Genomic DNA, 21,345 nt, shown 5'->3' with positions numbered 1-21,345 from the left:
CAACTGCTCCAGTGGAGTTGCTCAGTGGCCAATGGTGTCAACTGTGGTTGTACTGGGCAGCTCCCAGGTGTGAATGGAACTGTGTGAATGTGAAGCAAGGCGTTCCTGAAAAAGAGCATCTGTGCTCAGCGAACCTACCCTGGGTAAATAAAGGTAAAAAAAAAAAAATGTAAAAAAAAAAAGAAAAACATTTTTTATTTTTATTTTTTTAGATTAATGCGTTAATTATATTATCGCGCGATACTAGTATAGCGTTAACGCAGCACGTTAACGCCGTTAACGGCCCAGCTCTAGTTTTTATATAAGCTGTAGTGTAAAGCACCCTGTGCATTCGTGCTGTGAAGGGTGCTATATAAATAAAAGTCATTAAAAGTCATTCATTCATTCATTCATTCATTAGGGTCCCCCATTTTCAATTCATAATGAATTTTAAGTAAGGGTGCAACTTGCTCCATGCAATCCATTCTTTGTGGATCTAGCCCATACTGTACACACATCTGCCAAAAACCCTGCCAAAACCCTTTCATCAGGTAGAATATTTTTCAAATAAATATGTTCTGTAAATTAGGAAGAAAGGTAATAGGCCACTTTAGCAACAGGGCGCCTCAGGCTGAGCTATTGTGTATTAATCTCCCTTAGCCAAACCTGCCTAACCTTCAAGATACGGTTTCTAGTCATTTGACCTGATTAATGACTGGAGACTGGATGAACCTTTCAGGAGGGATATTCCCTCAAATCCAGTGAATAGTTTGTAACGTTTGAAATGTCCCCCCCCCCCCCAATATCAATATGTATAACCAATACATATACAATGATATAGCAAAATTGTGTACCAAGAAGTATCAGGGTAACAAAACGATGAGAGTATGAAACATGTCCGTCTTTGCAGGAGATCGTCAACTTTAACTGCCGAAAGCTGGTGGCCTCCATGCCTCTGTTCGCCAACGCCGACCCCAACTTTGTGACCTCCATGCTGACCAAGCTACGCTTTGAGGTCTTCCAGCCAGCGGATTACATCATCAGGGAGGGAACCATCGGCAGGAAGATGTACTTCATCCAGCACGGGGTGGTCAGTGTCCTGACCAAGAACAGCAAGGACACCAAGCTCTCTGACGGTTCATATTTTGGAGGTAATGTTAGCAGTTGGCATATTTATATTCCTACTCCTACTACTACTACTACTACTACTACTACTACTACTACTACTACTACTACTACTACTACTACTACTACTACTACTACTACTACTACTACTACTACTACTACTATTACCTGTGTCATTCTCATATGGTTATAGTATGGGCTGACCCCTATTAGTCGAATAGTCGACTAATCGATCGAAAGGAGCCGTAGTCGACTGCCAACCTCTTAGTCGAATACAAAAAATATATATATTAATTTTTTTACATTTTCTTCTTTTTTTTTATCATTCTTTCCAAAAGAAAAGAGGCCTGGAAGCGTGGCTAACACTAATGGCACACATACCAAAGGCTAACTGCCTAAGAAAACAGGCACAGAGGCACTGAAAGAGGATTTCACCCATCTAATGAACACACTAGACTAGACAAATATCAAGATGTATCCATCAGTGGACCAATTGCATGCTTTTGCAGAGGACAAGAAGCCTTCAGTCGACTCCTTCAGACATTAAGCACCCCCCACAGCCCAAATGGAATAAAAAAAAAATATATATATTTATACTTAAAAAAAATAAAAATCATAGTCGACTAATAGTCGACTATCAGCTAATTTCGGCCAATCATAGTCGGGGACAGCCCTACACATTCACACCTACTGCTGGCCTCTGACCAACTACACCATCCCTGTTCCAGGGATTCGAACCCAGCGACCTTCCTGTCACAAGCCCTCTTCTTTAACTTTTTGGTTGTCATTTTTTTTGACATTTGATAATATACGTTTTTAAAGCTGCACTAGCAGTCTTCATGGGTCCAAGAAGTTGTGCCCGAAACCAAAAACACCAGGAAATGTAGGACCCGGATCCAAAACACAGACCCAGACCCAAAAATGATTGAAATATAATACATTTCAATCATCACATTTTCTTTTTTTGGTTTGTGACACTAATCTGTTTAAGCTTAGTTTCAACCATCATCCTCCACCTGTGTGTGTGTGTGTGTGTGTGTGTGTGTGTGTGTGTGTGTGTGTGTGTGTGTGTGTGTGTGTGTGTGTGTGTGTGTGTGTGTGTGTGTGTGTGTGTGTGTGTGTGTGTGTGTGTGTGTGTGTGTGTGTGTGTGTGTGTGTGTGTGCGCACGCACGTGAATGAGTGTTGGTCTGATCAGCTTGATGTGTCCCTGGGGTCTAGTAGGTCCAGTGGATGGGAGGGACACTCCTCTCATAACATAAAGCCATTGATTCAGCAGATTAGTTTATCCGTCTGCCGCAGACATGAAAACTGTGCACATCATCTCCTTAAAAGGGCTTGGGATTTAGAGGCAGCCATGATCTATAACTCCCACCTCTGGGGTTTTCCTGTTGTCACCGCTGCACGCACACACACACACACACACACATACACACACACACACACACACACACACACACACACACACACACACACACACACACACACACACACACACACACACACACGTGCACGTGCACGTGCACGCACACAAATGAAATATGAAAATGTCTGTTTTAACTAATGCCAGCATTCATGAGAATGGAGGGTTTTGATAAATCTGCCACTTCCCCTGAAATGATAACTAGATTAAATAGGTAGGCATAAAACAATGGCGCGGAGAGAGGGGGGGAGGCAAAGAGAGAGAGAGAAAGAGAGAGAGAGGGAGGGAGGGAGAGAGAGAGGGAGGGAGGGAGAGAGAGAGAGAGAGAGAAAGAGAGAGAGAGGGAGGGAAGGAGAGAGAGAGGGATGGAGGGAGAGAGAGGGGGGGGAAGAGGGAGAGAGGGGGGAGAGGGCGGGAGGGGGAGAGAGAAAAAGGCAGAGGGAGGGAGGGGGAGAGTGGGGGGAGGGGAGAGGGAGGGAGAGAGAGAGAGAGAGAGAGCCCTTATCCTCAGTGACAGTAAAATATCCTGAAAAATATGTAAACTTTTTTTTAATGGAGCGCTTTTTAAGTTTTAAGTCTGATCTGGCTGGACTGATGAGGCCAGAACACACTGTAAGCTGCATGGATGGCATTAAGTGCTCCATCTGGAGTTCAGAAGGACTGCTCTGTTTTTTTGTTTGTTGTATCAGTGTAGATAGAATATAATATATTTTTTACATATACCTGAAAATGTTCCTCTGCATTTCCCCATCCTAACTAGTCAGGAGCAGTGGGCAGCCACAGTCCAGCACCCAGGGACCAACTCCAGTTGTAATGCGAGAGCCTTGGTCGAGGCCAACGACAGGAGTATGTACTTACTGTAGTAGGTCTTTTTATGGTGTGGGAGGATTACTCTGAGGAAACCCACACAACCACGGGGAGAACGTATGAAAGGCCTTCCACCTGGGTTTGAACCCAGGACCTTCTTGCTGCAAGGTGCACCAGTAACAGTGGGTCTCATTCTCGAACGAAGTTACGACAAAATATTTAGTCTTAGCCAGATTTCGGCCTATTTAAGACATATTACGGCTGGGAGTGGGAGTCTTCAAATTTTCCTGAGATCTTATTTGAGAGCAGATCTAAGAGTGCTGAGGAGCACACTTAAATATGCTCTCAGCCCACGATAAAATCTCATGATTGATTGACTAATTTAAAATGTTATTATAACTTGACAGACTGTGTTCTCATAGTGATTCCTTCACGTCAACGCTACAGGCCTCCTTGGAATTAATTACTTAATCATAATTAAAATAAATATGACAATATTTGTACGATAAGAAATTACGAATTTGATGTCGGAAAAATAAATAATATGGATTCATCTGATCACAGGGCAGCTGGATTAACCATATCTGAACCAGCTATTTTGGACAAATAATTACTCAGATATTCAAACACAATTATGCAATTATTGTGAAATGATTGAAAATAATAATAATTTAATGCCTTCTGTGGAATTTGTATTTCTTATTTGTTACACATCTGTTTTAATGATTAATTATATACATTTGAAAGAATGCAGGTCAACATGCAATGTATCCCATTGATTGGTATACAATGGGACAGACCTTTGTTTGATTGATTGATTGATTGAAAACTATATTAACAGATTGCAGAATGGGTACAGTACAGTACAGCTCAATTACATAAGGGGATGCAGACCAGAGAAAGAATTTCGTCTTGTTTACATCAGGGTCCCCCATTTTCAATTCATCATAACATATATGACACACATGACACAGATAGACAGTACTGCTACATCTATACATTTATGACATACCAGATTTGCAAATACAGTACTGTTTGTGATACAAAAAGAGTCCAGAAAAGAGAGTACATTTGACGTAGAAACTGTTGGAGGAGGTTGGGTAGGGATGGGTGGGGGATAGACTTACACTGTACAAGCAAAACTGTACATTGGAATATTGACAAAACCATACTTGGTCATTTACTGTACATTGGAGAGGGTTGATATAGCTATAAACCTGCATTCCTTTGAATATATCATTAATCAATTAAACTTATATTGAAATACACTATATAGCCTATACACCAACACTGAAATGACAGTGGATAAATAAATAAGAACTAAAGCTAATCGGTGGAAATAGACTGCATTAATATTCCATAACAAGTCTTGTGTGCGCCTACAAATGAACAGTAGCCTATAGGCTTATGGAATAATAAGCCATACTGCGTTCATTCATTACACCCGCCGTAGACTATATATATTATATGTCATTCATTCATTCATATACAGTACTGCGCGCGCGCGTGTGTGTGTGTGTCTGTGTGTGCGCGCGCGCTGCGGCAGGTGTGTACCGCGAGCTGTATATGATGCCAATACATTAATCTAATCTAGTTTTGATGGGCGCAAGCGTGATTACGAAACCTAGCCGCATTTCTCGGAGACGCTCTCTGATTGGCACTGACTCACGCTAGGTTTCGTAATCACGCGGCTCGCAAAGCACTTCCGCCATTCCATTTCACACAGCTGCGTCACCAGTTGTCTTATAAGGAACTATGGAGGCTGTGTTTTGTATGCAAATGAGCTGAACGGGAACGCGCTTTGGAGTTTACGACAGAATGCCATTCTCCAAGCAGATATCAGATCATATAATTTCTGCGACCGTTTCAGCCACTTAAGACATATCTCCAGCACGTTCAAGACTCAGAGTGTACTTGTCATAGATTATGTCTCAGTGGTTCCAAGATAAGTCTTCCAGAATATATCTTTGGAAAATTTTCGGGAATGAGACCCAGTGATAGTACAGTGTTTGTCTTTTCATTTACAACTGATAAAGATCCGAATAAGGTTGTGCTCTTACATAACGAAAAGCGTAACGCAGAAGGGGAAAACATTGTTTGTCACTGCACTGCTGCAGTGTAAATGTAAGATTTCCCCATAAAGAATGATTGCACAAAATTTTCTTTAATCCTCACTGTTAAGCTCTGACATACATACTGTACAATAATGTGTACAGGAAGCAGTAATGGCCCAGTGAAGCACTACTGTTTATTCACTTTCCCGCTGCAGAGATCTGTCTGCTGACTCTCGGCAGGAGGACAGCCAGTGTGAGGGCGGACAACTACTGCCGCCTGTACTCTCTGTCTGTGGACAACTTCAACGACGTGCTGGAGGAGTACCCCATGATGAGGAGGGCCTTCGAGACCGTGGCCCTCGACCGCCTGGATCGCATCGGTGAGCCTCCTCCGCCAAAGTGCTGGCAACCCTCTCGCCTTCTCGCTGGGCTCGTCAGATTAGACTGTAGTGTTGTGCCACTTCACACAGAGCGGCTGGAGCCAGGAGGAGATGAAGAGGAGAGAGGTTGATGCTGTTTAAAACACATGAATAGGCTGATTGCAATCTCTCATGTAGTAACGTAACACTTTAACATGTAGGCACGTAACACTTTAACATGTAGGCACGTAACACTTTAACATGTAGGCACGTAACACTTTAACATGTAGGCACGCAACACTTTAACATGTAGGCATGTAACACTTTAACATGTAGGCACGTAACACTTTAACATGTAGGCATGCAACACTTTAACATGTAGGCATGCAACACTTTAACATGTAGGCATGTAACACTTTAACATGTAGGCACGCAACACTTTAACATGTAGGCACGTAACACTTTAACATGTAGGCATGTAACACTTTAACATGTAGGCACATAACACTTTAACATGTAGGCATGTAACACTTTAACATGTAGGCATGCAACACTTTAACATGTAGGCATGTAACACTTTAACATGTAGGCACGTAACACTTTAACATGTAGGCACGCAACACTTTAACATGTAGGCACGTAACACTTTAACATGTAGGCATGTAACACTTTAACATGTAGGCACGTAACACTTTAACATGTAGGCACGTAACACTTTAACATGTAGGCACATAACACTTTAACATGTAGGCACGTAACACTTTAACATGTAGGCACGCAACACTTTAACATGTAGGCACGTAACACTTTAACATGTAGGCATGTAACACTTTAACATGTAGGCACGTAACACTTTAACATGTAGGCATGTAACACTTTAACATGTAGGCACATAACACTTTAACATGTAGGCACATAACACTTTAACATGTAGGCACGTAACACTTTAACATGTAGGCATGTAACACTTTAACATGTAGGCACATAACACTTTAACATGTAGGCACGTAACACTTTAACATGTAGGCATGCAACACTTTAACATGTAGGCACGTAACACTTTAACATGTAGGCACGTAACACTTTAACATGTAGGCACATAACACTTTAACATGTAGGCACATAACACTTTAACATGTAGGCATGCAACACTTTAACATGTAGGCACGTAACACTTTAACATGTAGGCACATAACACTTTAACATGTAGGCACATAACACTTTAACATGTTTCAAGTTTCTTTAATAGTTGTCATACAGAAGTACAGAATACTTTTGTACAAAATGCTTCTTACTGTTACACTTTAACATGTAGGCACATAACACTTTAACATGTAGGCACGTAACACTTTAACATGTAGGCATGTAACACTTTAACATGTAGGCATGTAACACTTTAACATGTAGGCACATAACACTTTAACATGTAGGCATGTAACACTTTAACATGTAGGCACATAACACTTTAACATGTAGGCACGTAACACTTTAACATGTAGGCATGTAACACTTTAACATGTAGGCATGTAACACTTTAACATGTAGGCACATAACACTTTAACATGTAGGCATGTAACACTTTAACATGTAGGCACGTAACACTTTAACATGTAGGCATGTAACACTTTAACATGTAGGCATGTAACACTTTAACATGTAGGCATGTAACACTTTAACATGTAGGCACATAACACTTTAACATGTAGGCACATAACACTTTAACATGTAGGCATGTAACACTTTAACATGTAGGCACGTAACACTTTAACATGTAGGCATGTAACACTTTAACATGTAGGCATGTAACACTTTAACATGTAGGCACGTAACACTTTAACATGTAGGCATGTAACACTTTAACATGTAGGCATGTAACACTTTAACATGTAGGCACGCAACACTTTAACATGTAGGCACGCAACACTTTAACATGTAGGCACGTAACACTTTAACATGTAGGCACGTAACACTTTAACATGTAGTCACGCAACACTTTAACATGTAGGCACGCAACACTTTAACATGTAGGCACGTAACACTTTAACATGTAGGCATGTAACACTTTAACATGTAGGCACGCAACACTTTAACATGTAGGCATGTAACACTTTAACATGTAGGCATGTAACACTTTAACATGTAGGCACGTAACACTTTAACATGTAGGCACGTAACACTTTAACATGTAGGCATGTAACACTTTAACATGTAGGCATGTAACACTTTAACATGTAGGCACGTAACACTTTAACATGTAGGCACGTAACACTTTAACATGTAGGCACGTAACACTTTAACATGTAGGCATGTAACACTTTAACATGTAGGCACGTAACACTTTAACATGTAGGCACGCAACACTTTAACATGTAGGCATGTAACACTTTAACATGTAGGCACGTAACACTTTAACATGTAGGCATGTAACACTTTAACATGTAGGCACGCAACACTTTAACATGTAGGCATGTAACACTTTAACATGTAGGCACGTAACACTTTAACATGTAGGCACGCAACACTTTAACATGTAGGCACGTAACACTTTAACATGTAGGCATGTAACACTTTAACATGTAGGCATGTAACACTTTAACATGTATGCACGCAACACTTTAACATGTAGGCACGTAACACTTTAACATGTAGGCACGTAACACTTTAACATGTAGGCATGTAACACTTTACCATGTATGCACGTAACACTTTAACATGTAGGCATGTAACACTTTAACATGTAGGCATGTAACACTTTAACCTGTAGGCATGTAACACTTTAACATGTAGGCATGTAACACTTTAACATGTAGGCATGTAACACTTTAACATGTAGGCATGTAACACTTTAACATGTAGGCACATAACACTTTAACATGTAGGCACGCAACACTTTAACATGTAGGCACGCAACACTTTAACATGTAGGCACGTAACACTTTAACATGTAGGCACATAACACTTTAACATCTAGGCATGTAACACTTTAACATGTAGGCATGTAACACTTTAACATGTAGGCATGTAACACTTTAACATGTAGGCATGTAACACTTTAACATGTAGGCATGTAACACTTTAACATGTAGGCATGCAACACTTTAACATGTAGGCATGTAACACTTTAACATGTAGGCACGTAACACTTTAACATGTAGGCATGTAACACTTTAACATGTAGGCATGTAACACTTTAACATGTAGGCACGCAACACTTTAACATGTAGGCACGCAACACTTTAACATGTAGGCACGTAACACTTTAACATGTAGGCATGTAACACTTTAACATGTAGGCACGTAACACTTTAACATGTAGGCATGTAAGACTTTAACATGTAGGCACGTAACACTTTAACATGTAGGCATGTAACACTTTAACATGTATGCACGTAACACTTTAACATGTAGACATGTAACACTTTAACATGTAGGCATGTAACACTTTAACATGTAGGCATGTAACACTTTAACATGTAGGCACGTAACACTTTAACATGTAGGCATGTAACACTTTAACATGTAGGCACGTAACACTTTAACATGTAGGCATGTAACACTTTAACATGTATGCACGTAACACTTTAACATGTAGGCATGTAACACTTTAACATGTAGGCATGTAACACTTTAACCTGTAGGCATGTAACACTTTAACATGTAGGCATGTAAGACTTTAACATGTAGGCATGTAACACTTTAACATGTAGGCATGCAACACTTTAACATGTAGGCACGTAACACTTTAACATGTAGGCATGTAACACTTTAACATGTAGGCACGTAACACTTTAACATGTAGGCATGTAACACTTTAACATGTAGGCACGTAACACTTTAACATGTAGGCATGTAAGACTTTAACATGTAGGCACGTAACACTTTAACATGTAGGCACGTAACACTTTAACATGTAGGCATGTAACACTTTAACATGTAGGCACGCAACACTTTAACATGTAGGCACGTAACACTTTAACATGTAGGCACGCAACACTTTAACATGTAGGCATGTAACACTTTAACATGTAGGCACGCAACACTTTAACATGTAGGCATGTAACACTTTAACATGTAGGCACGCAACACTTTAACATGTAGGCATGTAACACTTTAACATGTAGGCACGCAACACTTTAACATGTAGGCATGTAACACTTTAACATGTAGGCACGTAACACTTTAACATGTAGGCACGCAACACTTTAACATGTAGGCATGTAACACTTTAACATGTAGGCACGCAACACTTTAACATGTAGGCATGCAACACTTTAACATGTAGGCACGCAACACTTTAACATGTAGGCATGTAACACTTTAACATGTAGGCACGCAACACTTTAACATGTAGGCACGTAACACTTTAACATGTAGGCATGTAACACTTTAACATGTAGGCACGTAACACTTTAACATGTAGGCACGTAACACTTTAACATGTAGGCATGTAACACTTTCACATGTAGGCATGTAACACTTTAACATGTAGGCATGTAAGACTTTAACATGTAGGCATGTAACACTTTAACATGTAGGCATGTAACACTTTAACATCTAGGCATGCAACACTTTAACATGTAGGCATGTAACACTTTAACATGTAGGCACGCAACACTTTAACATGTAGGCATGTAACACTTTAACATGTAGGCATGTAACACTTTAACATGTAGGCACGTAACACTTTAACATGTAGGCATGTAACACTTTAACATGTAGGCACGCAACACTTTAACATGTAGGCATGTAACACTTTAACATGTAGGCACGTAACACTTTAACATGTAGGCACGCAACACTTTAACATGTAGGCACGTAACACTTTAACATGTAGGCATGTAACACTTTAACATGTAGGCATGTAACACTTTAACATGTATGCACGCAACACTTTAACATGTAGGCACGTAACACTTTAACATGTAGGCACGTAACACTTTAACATGTAGGCATGTAACACTTTACCATGTATGCACGTAACACTTTAACATGTAGGCATGTAACACTTTAACATGTAGGCATGTAACACTTTAACCTGTAGGCATGTAACACTTTAACATGTAGGCATGTAACACTTTAACATGTAGGCATGTAACACTTTAACATGTAGGCATGTAACACTTTAACATGTAGGCACATAACACTTTAACATGTAGGCACGCAACACTTTAACATGTAGGCACGCAACACTTTAACATGTAGGCACGTAACACTTTAACATGTAGGCACATAACACTTTAACATCTAGGCATGTAACACTTTAACATGTAGGCATGTAACACTTTAACATGTAGGCATGTAACACTTTAACATGTAGGCATGTAACACTTTAACATGTAGGCATGTAACACTTTAACATGTAGGCATGCAACACTTTAACATGTAGGCATGTAACACTTTAACATGTAGGCACGTAACACTTTAACATGTAGGCATGTAACACTTTAACATGTAGGCATGTAACACTTTAACATGTAGGCACGCAACACTTTAACATGTAGGCACGCAACACTTTAACATGTAGGCACGTAACACTTTAACATGTAGGCATGTAACACTTTAACATGTAGGCACGTAACACTTTAACATGTAGGCATGTAAGACTTTAACATGTAGGCACGTAACACTTTAACATGTAGGCATGTAACACTTTAACATGTATGCACGTAACACTTTAACATGTAGACATGTAACACTTTAACATGTAGGCATGTAACACTTTAACATGTAGGCATGTAACACTTTAACATGTAGGCACGTAACACTTTAACATGTAGGCATGTAACACTTTAACATGTAGGCACGTAACACTTTAACATGTAGGCATGTAACACTTTAACATGTATGCACGTAACACTTTAACATGTAGGCATGTAACACTTTAACATGTAGGCATGTAACACTTTAACCTGTAGGCATGTAACACTTTAACATGTAGGCATGTAAGACTTTAACATGTAGGCATGTAACACTTTAACATGTAGGCATGCAACACTTTAACATGTAGGCACGTAACACTTTAACATGTAGGCATGTAACACTTTAACATGTAGGCACGTAACACTTTAACATGTAGGCATGTAACACTTTAACATGTAGGCACGTAACACTTTAACATGTAGGCATGTAAGACTTTAACATGTAGGCACGTAACACTTTAACATGTAGGCACGTAACACTTTAACATGTAGGCATGTAACACTTTAACATGTAGGCACGCAACACTTTAACATGTAGGCACGTAACACTTTAACATGTAGGCACGCAACACTTTAACATGTAGGCATGTAACACTTTAACATGTAGGCACGCAACACTTTAACATGTAGGCATGTAACACTTTAACATGTAGGCACGCAACACTTTAACATGTAGGCATGTAACACTTTAACATGTAGGCACGCAACACTTTAACATGTAGGCATGTAACACTTTAACATGTAGGCACGTAACACTTTAACATGTAGGCACGCAACACTTTAACATGTAGGCATGTAACACTTTAACATGTAGGCACGCAACACTTTAACATGTAGGCATGCAACACTTTAACATGTAGGCACGCAACACTTTAACATGTAGGCATGTAACACTTTAACATGTAGGCACGCAACACTTTAACATGTAGGCACGTAACACTTTAACATGTAGGCATGTAACACTTTAACATGTAGGCACGTAACACTTTAACATGTAGGCACGTAACACTTTAACATGTAGGCATGTAACACTTTCACATGTAGGCATGTAACACTTTAACATGTAGGCATGTAAGACTTTAACATGTAGGCATGTAACACTTTAACATGTAGGCATGTAACACTTTAACATCTAGGCATGCAACACTTTAACATGTAGGCATGTAACACTTTAACATGTAGGCACGCAACACTTTAACATGTAGGCATGTAACACTTTAACATGTAGGCATGTAACACTTTAACATGTAGGCATGTAACACTTTAACATCTAGGCATGCAACACTTTAACATGTAGGATTGTAACACTTTAACATGTAGGCACGCAACACTTTAACATGTAGGCATGTAACACTTTAACATGTAGGCATGTAACACTTTAACATGTAGGCATGTAAGACTTTAACATGTAGGCATGTAACACTTTAACATGTAGGCATGTAACACTTTAACATGTAGGCACGTAACACTTTAACATGTAGGCACATAACACTTTAACATGTAGGCATGCAACACTTTAACATGTAGGCACGCAACACTTTAACATGTAGGCACGTAACACTTTAACATGTAGGCACGTAACACTTTAACATGTAGGCACGCAACACTTTAACATGTAGGCACGCAACACTTTAACATGTAGGCACGTAACACTTTAACATGTAGGCACGCAACACTTTAACATGTAGGCATGTAACACTTTAACATGTAGGCACATAACACTTTAACATGTAGGCACGTAACACTTTAACATGTAGGCATGTAACACTTTAACATGTAGGCATGTAACACTTTAACATGTAGGCATGTAAGACTTTAACATGTAGGCATGTAACACTTTAACATGTAGGCATGCAACACTTTAACATGTAGGCATGTAACACTTTAACATGTAGGCATGTAACACTTTAACATGTAGGCATGTAACACTTTAACATGTAGGCACGTAACACTTTAACATGTAGGCACGCAACACTTTAACATGTAGGCATGTAACACTTTAACATGTAGGCATGTAACACTTTAACATGTAGGCACGCAACACTTTAACATGTAGGCATGTAACACTTTAACATGTAGGCATGTACCACTTTAACATGTAGGCATGTAACACTTTAACATGTAGGCACGCAACACTTTAACATGTAGGCACGTAACACTTTAACATGTAGGCATGCAACACTTTAACATGTAGGCACATAACACTTTAACATGTAGGCACGTAACACTTTAACATGTAGGCACGTAACACTTTAACATGTAGGCATGTAACACTTTAACATGTAGGCATGTAACACTTTAACATGTAGGCATGTAACACTTTAACATGTAGGCATGTAACACTTTAACATGTAGGCATGTAACACTTTAACATGTAGGCACGTAACACTTTAACATGTAGGCATGTAACACTTTAACATGTAGGCATGTAACACTTTAACATGTAGGCACGCAACACTTTAACATATAGGCACGTAACACTTTAACATGTAGGCATGCAACACTTTAACGTGTAGGCACGTAACACTTTAACATGTAGGCATGTAAGACTTTAACATGTAGGCATGTAAGACTTTAACATGTAGGCATGTAACACTTTAACATGTAGGCATGCAACACTTTAACATGTAGGCATGTAACACTTTAACATGTAGGCATGTAACACTTTAACATGTAGGCATGTAACACTTTAACATGTAGGCACGTAACACTTTAACATGTAGGCACGTAACACTTTAACATGTAGGCACACAACACTTTAACATGTAGGCATGTAACACTTTAACATGTAGGCATGTAACACTTTAACATGTAGGCACGCAACACTTTAACATGTAGGCACGCAACACTTTAACATGTAGGCATGTAACACTTTAACATGTAGGCATGTAACACTTTAACATGTAGGCATGCAACACTTTAACATGTAGGCATGTAACACTTTAACATGTAGGCACGTAACACTTTAACATGTAGGCATGTAACACTTTAACATGTAGGCACGTAACACTTTAACATGTAGGCATGCAACACTTTAACATGTAGGCATGTAACACTTTAACATGTAGGCACGTAACACTTTAACATGTAGGCACGTAACACTTTAACATGTAGGCACGTAACACTTTAACATGTAGGCATGCAACACTTTAACATGTAGGCAAGTAACACTTTAACATGTAGGCATGTAACACTTTAACATGTAGGCATGCAACACTTTAACATGTAGGCACGCAACACTTTAACGTGTAGGCACGTAACACTTTAACATGTAGGCATGTAACACTTTAACATGTAGGCACGTAACACTTTAACATGTAGGCATGTAACACTTTAACATGTAGGCATGTAACACTTTAACATGTAGGCACGTAACACTTTAACATGTAGGCATGCAACACTTTAACATGTAGGCAATAGGCATGCAACACTTTAACATGTAGGCAAGTAACACTTTAACATGTAGGCATGCAACACTTTAACATGTAGGCATGTAACACTTTAACATGTAGGCATGTAACACTTTAACATGTAGGCACATAACACTTTAACATGTAGGCATGCAACACTTTAACATGTAGGCATGTAACACTTTAACATGTAGGCATGTAACACTTTAACATGTAGGCATGCAACACTTTAACACATACTGCAGCACTCAGTGGTAAAGGCCCAGGATGTCATTCTGCCCTGAGATGATAGCATTATGTTCATGATCCCTCGTAATTATACCATTTCCCACTAGCATTCTCTTGAAGAATTAAAAGCAGTGTGAAGATGACATGGGACTGTTTCTCCTCTTTTAACAGGCAAGAGAAACTCTGTTCTTCAACACAAAGTCCAGCATCACCAGAGTTCAGGCACACTCGACATACAGGAGAACGAGATCATACAGAGAATAGTCCAGCATGACCGTAACATGGCCCAGTGCACCCGGATGAGCCAGACCACCGCGACCCAGACCATGAGCCCCGCCCCGTCGTCCCCTTCGCCCACCCCTCTCATCTGGGCCCCTTTGATCCAGGCCCCCCTCCAGGCCGCCGCCGCCACCACCCCTCTGGCCTTGGCGTTGGCCCACCACTCCCAGTTGCCTCCTATGCTCTTCCACCACCCGTTGTCCATCTCTGGCCCCTTCAAAGACCCACCCGGACACCCAAAAAGGGTCCACGTAGCGGCAAGCGGTGCTAGTGGCGGTGGGTCGGGGCCCGGCTCTCCAGCCAGCTCCACCAGGTTCCACTCCGGGGTCGACACTCCCATATTGGCCTCCCTCAGAGCACAGCATCTCCACACTGTCCCCATATCACCCACACTGGGCTCCCGGCCCACTTTCACCAGCAACGTGCAGCCTGTGGCCCAGCCTGCTCACCAACCCCAACCCGCCATGTCCACAGTCTTCCCCATTAGTCAGGCCCACCTCTCGTCCACCTGCACGGCCCAGCTCCACTCGCAGCCTCCCCACGGCGCCATGCCTGCCTCACCACATCAAGTAAGCTATCTCCACCAGGGGGCGGCAGGGTGGCCCGTAGCGAGATACCCTTCTGCCTCCACCATAAGCCCTCTGATCTCCAGCTCAGTCGGCCCCATCCTAAGCCAGCTGCAGCAGCACTCCTCTCACGCCAGCTCTCAGCAGATGGGGTCCAGTCATGACAGAGTGGCCAGAACATCCAGTGGTCTGAGCCCCCCTCACTGTCCCTCCATCCCCAGCGTCCAGTTCTCCGGTGGGTTCCTGTCAGAGCAGCCAGCAGCTGGGACCAGATTCGGGGCTCCCTCCTCCCTGGCACAGCACACTGTGGCTGGCCTGCAGTCTGTTTTCCTGCCCCAGGTTGTCCCAGAGCACTCAGCCCTGGCCTCGCTGGCCCAGTATGGCTCACGTGATGGCTCCCCCTGCTACACCCCTCCAGTCCCCAGTCCCAACATCCAGAGCCCTGTGAGGGCCAGGACCATGTACCACAGTGAGCTCCCCAGCACCATGGGGTCTCGCATCCCCCTGAGCCCCCAGACCTCGTACCCTGTCAGGATGGCCTGCCCCACTAGGGAGAGAGCCGAGTCGTTGCTGGATCTCTTCACCCAGGAAATAAAGACTATCTCAAGTTCTCACAGCCCTCTGTCCCAGGGAGGGTCTCCGGCCTCAGGACACTTCTCAGAGGGGTCCAGGGGACCTTTTGGCCCCTTCTCCTCCCCCCTGGCCAGTAGTAAATCCTACAGCCCCATCCCGGGTCAAGCCGCACCCCTGAGTCGGGCGCACTCAGGGCCGGAACCTCAGAACCAGGTTCTGGGCGTCCAGTCCTCCCACCCTGCATCCCCAGCGAGGATGTCAGAGACAGAACACAGACACTCTAAACTCCCCTCCAACTTGTGAGGCTAGAACACACCCTCCTCTAACGCCTGGACTATGGGAACACTTCTTCCTCAATGGCATTGTTTTTATCCCTGGTATTCTGTTTGTTTTTAAGTAGGAGGGTGTGGGATTGTATTGGAGATCAATAATTTATTTATTTTTTATTCCGAATGAATGGACAGAGAGCAAGGGACAATGCTGGTATGGGTGGTATTTTTTCTACAGGACATTGCTACTTTGAATATGGTGATAAAATAAAATGTAACATCTATCGATGAATATGTACAACCTCATGAAAGTATCAATCGCTCTATGTATTGTATTATAACCTCACTCTGTGATTTGTTATTATTATAGGTATTTGTTTCATTCCTCTTGTCCAGACAATTTTATGTAACCTTCCTCTAGCGACACCCCTTTTACTTCCAACATAATCAGCAATTGTATTGAGTCTTGAATGGAACCCAAAAAAATTCCTTTTTATTTATTTTTGTTTATTTTTAATTTTTTTTTGTATAGAGTGTGTTGTGTGAATGTAAAGACACCCTGAGGAATATTCAAGGATAAATCAGACTGTGTACCTTGGTAACATCCCAGATCCAGCTACTGTAAATGTTATTCAATGGTAGTGTATGTCTTCCAAGATCTTGTTTTCAGCAATATTGGACACACCCCCGAAAAGGGTTCGATGACACAGATCAGTCCAGATGACTTGAAGTTGTGAATGTAACGCAAATGTCAATCTATCACGAGAGCAAGTATCCTGCTTTAAAAAAGATAACCGTTGGATGTGAAGGTGTTGGAATGTGGAGTCCTGCTAGACTGTGGGGGCAGCCAGGATTAACTAGTTATACTCCTGTGAGCAGGACTCTGGGGAAATGATTGTTGAAAGAGAAACAGTGCACACAGCTCCATCCTGTCCTTCACAAACTGCTCTGGCATTTTGAGAGACACACACAATTTATGCCAACTCATTTCCCTTCGAGGATAATGAAGGCACAGAATGTAATGCCTGAGCAGAGGTCTGTGCGTGTGTGTGTGTGTGTGTGTGTGTGTGTGTGTGTGTGTGTGTGTGTGTGTGTGTGTGTGTGTGTGTGTGTGTGTGTGTGTGTGTGTGTGTGTGTGTGTGTGTGTGTGTGTGTGTGTGCCATTAGCACTGTATGCAATAATCTGCGCTTTTATGGCTATATTAGAGGGGACTGTGAATCAAAAGTACTCGTCCTTGTTCTCAAGAGTGGATGAGTGAGGTGGTTTTAGGTAAATCGAACAAGTATTCAGGCTACTGTAGGTGTATATCTATCGTGGATAATCAAACGTCCTAAAGCCAGTGAATGCACTAAGATTGATCTGAATGTTTCTTGCACCAATCAAAGGGCTAAAAATGGGGTTACTTGGACACGCGGTCGACGAAAGACCCTCGAGGATCATATTGCTGCATACTTACCTCTTTTATTGTATGTTGTTTGATCACAAGATTCGACATCTTAACAAAATGCTGCTTGCGAGGCTATGCTGAATCAATAAGGAGTCTATCAGTGATTGCTTTTTTCTTTTTCTTTTTTTAAAGATCGATTTTATTTAATTTTTATTTAAAGGTCAGTGCACCGGAGTCCTAGGTATCTTCCATTGTGCTTCTGGTCTCTTAAGTTCATGTGTTTAGATTTTGTACTGTCCTCTTCACCTCTGACCCATCACCAAGAACTGAGATTAGCCGGTCAGTCACAAGGTGGCACCTCTGGAGGCTCCCGTCCAGTGGCTCCAGTTGCCTAGTTACTGAGCCTGCCTGAGGGCCCTGCCTGAGCGCCCGGGCAGCAAGGCAAGAGGCCTGGGTGTGATGACTCTGATCCTGTGTAGGGAATAGAGATAGCATCAGTCACCAGCCAGTCACTGAGACTGGGCCTGATCAATCCCTCATTACTATTCTCCTCCAATCCCCCCCCTCCCCCCCCTACCACCACCACCACCACCACAGCACCTGCATAGGCACGGCTATGGGTTGAATATCACATTACCTTGAGTGCATTTTACTTGAGGTGGAAGGGGGGCCAATGGAGAGGGGCGTGGTCTCACAATGTATCATTCATATGTTATTTATTTATTTAAAATGTTGATGCCTTTTTACGTTCCAGATTTATTGATTCTCTCACCTATGTACTATGTTAGGCATATTTAATTTTAGCTATTGAATTAAATGCAATAAAAAAATCACATTATGGTCAATGATGCTCCCTGTCTAACGGTTGATTTCTCGCAGTGCATATCGTGTGGCGTGATGTCGTATCTGATAGAATGCTGTCTGAAGTCACAGAGCTTAATCTGGATTATAGATAATTTGTTACCGCATAGTGTCAACTAGTGTAAACATTCAGAACAGACAGGATTATTATCTATTATTCCCTTCTATGATTTATTACAATGAAAATGTAAGCCGGGAAGTATGGTGGCTGGGTGAATATGTAACAATACCAGTTACAGTACCATGCATGCATGGTAAAAAAAAACTCCTTTGTTTGAAACGAAGCCGCTATAGGTCAGAGCAGTACATACAATACAATACTCAATTTCATGTATCACATGGTCTAATATGGTATGTTTCGTTAAATGTGGGAAAACGGTGACATCACATTTTCTGGTTTATATGTACATTCTCCATCAGGTTGGTAAATGTGGGAGGAAAAGGTACCATGAATGCAGGAACTCACTAAGTAATAATAATAATAAATAATACTTGGTATATCATGTACTGTGCACCACGTCCAGTGGGTGGTTAAGATGGGGCGTGAGCTCCGATGAGGTTAGCATTCAAGTAGGGCTTGTGACAGGGAAATGTACCAACACACTTCTCTCTTTCTCTCTCTTTCTCTCTCTCTCTCTCTCTCTCTCTCTCTCTCTCTCTCTCTCTCTCTCTCTCTCTCTCTCTAACACACATATGCAAAAACACTATCTCTCTCTCTATTACTATCCACACACACACATGCACTCCCAGACACACACTACCCCCCCTTGCTCTCTCTACACATAACCTTCAACTTGTGCACACATACTGTACGCACGTACACACACACACACACACACACACACACACACACACACACACACACACACACACACACACACACACACACACACACACACACACACACACACACACACACACACACACACACACACACACACACACACAGCCTTCTCACACAAAGCTTTCACTCATATATTTACGTCATTACCAATCATATCTATCTCTATGTCATTATCCTATCCAGATATCTCTGTACATCACATCTATAATTCATACAATGTATGTGAGTTCTCCACTTAGTCTACTGTATAAATACTTTGTTATCTCGCCATTCTACAGAAATCTGGGCTAGGGCCATTGCTGTAACCTAGATCTCTCTGTGTTGCAACATGTCATTCTGTCAGTAAACTATCCTTAATCAAAGACTGTTAATCTGATCAAGTTATTCCACATTAAATTGATTCATACATGAGATGCCAAGTTTTTAAGGACACCAATGATGCTTTTAATTACCGGTAACTCCTGTGTGGCATCCATGCCATGGTGAGTGTGCATTTAGTTTTTGATGAATAATTTAAAAAGATTAGGATATCAACAACCAAATGTTCACTGTATTTCACCAAGTGATCTCTATCTTAGGTTGGGGTTAGGTGTGACGTCTCCAGTGAGGTTACGGTTAGGGTTAGGTTTATAAACAAATGTACGGAGATATTTGAATCAGATTAAGATATAAACCTACAAGTGTTGACTGTATTAGTGTTATGGTTTCACCTGCACAAACCTCTCTGTCTCCCTCACACACCCCTGTGTCTGTCTCTAACCCCTTGTCTGTCCCATTCACTCCCTGCACTTCTGGGAAAAGGCACAGCTGAGAATCATCAGCCCAGCGCACCCAGCCTGATCCCCGGACTGGACCCTCAGGGCATTTGTTCGTTCCGGATGCCCTCAGGACCGAGGTCATGCAGTGGGGCCATGCTAGCCAGTTCGCTTGTCATCCTGGGGCACAAAGAACACTGTCTTTCCTACGTCGATGGATCTGGTGGCGTCTCTGCCTGCCCTACCTGTGCATGGAACAAGGCGGCCCATCACTCTCCATCAGGCCTGCTGCAGCCTCTCCCCGTGCCCAGTCGTCCGTGGTCCCACCTCTCTGTGGACTTCGTTACCAGTCTTGCCCCTTCCCTGGGAAACACTGTCATCCTGACCCTCGTAAACCGTTTCTCGAAGTCAGTTTGACTGATAGCCCTGGCCAAGCTTCAGACCGCCGCAGAGACAGCGGTACTATTAACCACCCACGTCTTCCGCCTGTACGGCCTTCCCCAGGATGTGGTGTCTGACCGTGGCCCCCAGTTCAAGTCCAAGGTTTGGCAAGCTTTTTGTGCTGGGATTGGGGCCACGGTCAGTCTTACGTCCGGCTACCATCCCCAGTCCAATGAACAGGCTGAGAGGGCTAATCAAAGCATGTAGTCGGCTCTTCGCTGCATGTCTTCTCTCCACCCCTCCTCCTGGAGCAAGGACCTGCCCTGGGTTGAGTATTCGCTGAACGC

The 21,345-nt window shown here is 42.0% G+C and overlaps 1 protein-coding gene across 1 annotated transcript in view; it reads left to right on the top strand.

Moving 5' to 3' along the window:
* Nucleotides 1-16,803, top strand: part of LOC311245044 (potassium/sodium hyperpolarization-activated cyclic nucleotide-gated channel 3-like) — a gene marked incomplete at both ends in the record, with an annotated part of 34,142 nt that extends 17,339 nt beyond the window's left edge. Inside the window, 3 exons of the mRNA XM_084334805.1 lie at nucleotides 890-1,130; nucleotides 5,602-5,766; nucleotides 15,254-16,803. Of these exons, the coding sequence (XP_084190931.1) occupies nucleotides 890-1,130; nucleotides 5,602-5,766; nucleotides 15,254-16,803 (1,956 nt within the window). The remainder of the gene's footprint in view (nucleotides 1-889; nucleotides 1,131-5,601; nucleotides 5,767-15,253) is intronic.
* Between the last annotated feature and the right edge of the window lie 4,542 nt (nucleotides 16,804-21,345).

Source organism: Notolepis coatsorum (genome assembly GCF_963971535.1).
Source record: "Notolepis coatsorum genome assembly, chromosome: 18".
In the NCBI taxonomy this organism is placed as follows: Eukaryota; Metazoa; Chordata; class Actinopteri; order Aulopiformes; family Paralepididae; genus Notolepis; species Notolepis coatsorum.
This window is presented reverse-complemented; position numbering and strand designations above follow the sequence as displayed.